Source organism: Plasmodium relictum, assembly GCF_900005765.1.
Source record: "Plasmodium relictum strain SGS1 genome assembly, contig: PRELSG_00_v1_316, whole genome shotgun sequence".
Lineage (NCBI taxonomy): Eukaryota > Apicomplexa > Aconoidasida > Haemosporida > Plasmodiidae > Plasmodium > Plasmodium relictum.
This window is the reverse complement of record NW_021628524.1, coordinates 1-2,122: the sequence shown is the minus strand read 5'-3', so window position 1 is coordinate 2,122 and position 2,122 is coordinate 1. Positions and strand designations below refer to the sequence as shown.

At 26.2% G+C, this 2,122-nt stretch overlaps 2 protein-coding genes across 2 annotated transcripts; both read left to right on the top strand.

Moving 5' to 3' along the window:
- Window positions 1-581, top strand: PRELSG_0024300 (TRAP-like protein, putative; the record flags this gene model as incomplete). Its single annotated transcript, XM_028680292.1, has 1 exon — window positions 1-581. A coding segment is annotated over one exon (581 nt), but the record flags the coding sequence as incomplete, so codon positions are not given.
- A 58-nt stretch (window positions 582-639) lies between these two features.
- PRELSG_0024200 (TRAP-like protein, putative) lies at window positions 640-2,122 on the top strand (the record flags this gene model as incomplete). The annotated part of the gene is made up of 1 exon (XM_028680281.1): window positions 640-2,122. A coding segment is annotated over one exon (1,483 nt), but the record flags the coding sequence as incomplete, so codon positions are not given.

Sequence of the window (2,122 nt, the reverse complement as noted above, 5' to 3'; positions counted from 1 at the left end):
CAAGTGAAACAATAAGAGAAAATATTTTACCAGAACAAAATATAGAAGATGATATAGAAAGAGCTATAACAAGTGGCAATCAAACTAATAATCAAAAATTGACTAATGAGTATCAAGTCACTAATAATAATATGAGTGGAGAAAATAAATCTAGTCAAACAATAAGAGAACATATTATACCAGAACAAAATACAGAAGATGATATAGTAAGAGAAACAACTAGTGACGATCAAACTAGTAATCAAATAATGACTAATAAACATCAAGCAACTAGTAGTAATATGAATGGAGAAAATAAATCAAGTGAGACAATAAGAGAACATATTATACCAGAACAAAATACAGAAGATGATATAGAAAGAGAAATAATTAGTGATGATCAAACTAATAATCAAATATTGACTAATGAGCATCAAGCCACTAATCATAATATGAGTGGAGAAAATAAATCTAGCGAAGCAATAAAAAAAAATATTATACAAGAACAAAATATAGAAGATGATATAGAAAGAGAAATAATTAGCGATGATCAAACTAATAATCAAAAATTGACTAATGAACATCAAGCAAGAAATAATTAGTGATAATGAAAATAAAAATCAAAAATTGACTAAAGAGCATCAAGCAACTAGTGGTAATATGAATGGAGAAAATCAATCTAGCCAAATAATAAAAGAACATATTACACCAGAACAAAATATAGAAGATGATATAGAAAAAGATATAACTAGTGATAATCAAACTAAGAGTCAAATATTGACTAATGAACATCAAGCAACTAGTGATAATATGAATGGAGAAAATAAATCAAGTGAAACAATAAGAGAAAATATTTTACCAGAACAAAATATAGAAGATGATATAGAAAGAGCTATAACAAGTGGCAATCAAACTAATAATCAAAAATTGACTAATGAGTATCAAGTCACTAATAATAATATGAGTGGAGAAAATAAATCTAGTCAAACAATAAGAGAACATATTATACCAGAACAAAATACAGAAGATGATATAGTAAGAGAAACAACTAGTGACGATCAAACTAGTAATCAAATAATGACTAATAAACATCAAGCAACTAGTAGTAATATGAATGGAGAAAATAAATCAAGTGAGACAATAAGAGAACATATTATACCAGAACAAAATACAGAAGATGATATAGTAAGAGAAACAACTAGTGACAATCAAACTAATAATCAAAAATTGACTAATGAACATCAAGCAACTAGTAATAACATGAATGGAGAAAATCAATCTAGTGAAGCAATAAGAGAACATATTATACCAGAACAAAATATAGAAGATGATATAGAAAGAGAAATAATTAGTGACAATCAAACTAATAATCAAATATTGACTAATGAGCATCAAGTCACTAATCATAATATGAGTGGAGAAAATAAATCTAGTGAAGCAATAAAAAAAAATATTATACAAGAACAAAATATAGAAGATGATATAGAAAGAGAAATAACTAGTGACAATCAAACTAATAATCAAAAATTGACTAATGAACATCAAGCAACTAGTAATAACATGAATGGAGAAAATAAATCAAGTGAAGCAATAAGAGAAAATATTTTACCAGAACAAAATACAGGAGATGATATAGAAAGAGAAATAATTAGTGATGATAAAACTAAAAGTCAAATATTGACTAATGAACATCAAGCAACTAATAGTAATATGAGTGGAGAAATTCAATCTAATGAAATAGCAAAAGAACATAACTCATCACATGAAAATATAGATGATGATGTAGGAGGAAAAATAACTAGTGATAATCAAACTAATAATCAAAAATTGACTAATGAACATCAAACAAATATTGATCATATAGATGGAGAAAATCAATCTAGTGAAACAGTAAAGGAAAATAACTCATCACATGAGAATATAAATGAAAATGACAATACAGAAGAAGCAATTTATAATGGTCAAACAAACAATCAAATATTGACTAATGAACAATCTGAAGTGGAAAATGAAGCAGAAAGAAAAGTAAAATTATATGATAAGCCACGTAATAATGATGGAGAACATATTGTTGAGCCATCGGGAAAAATTAAAGAAAATTCAGATTCCATATTTACAAAAGATATAGAAGATACATCAGAAG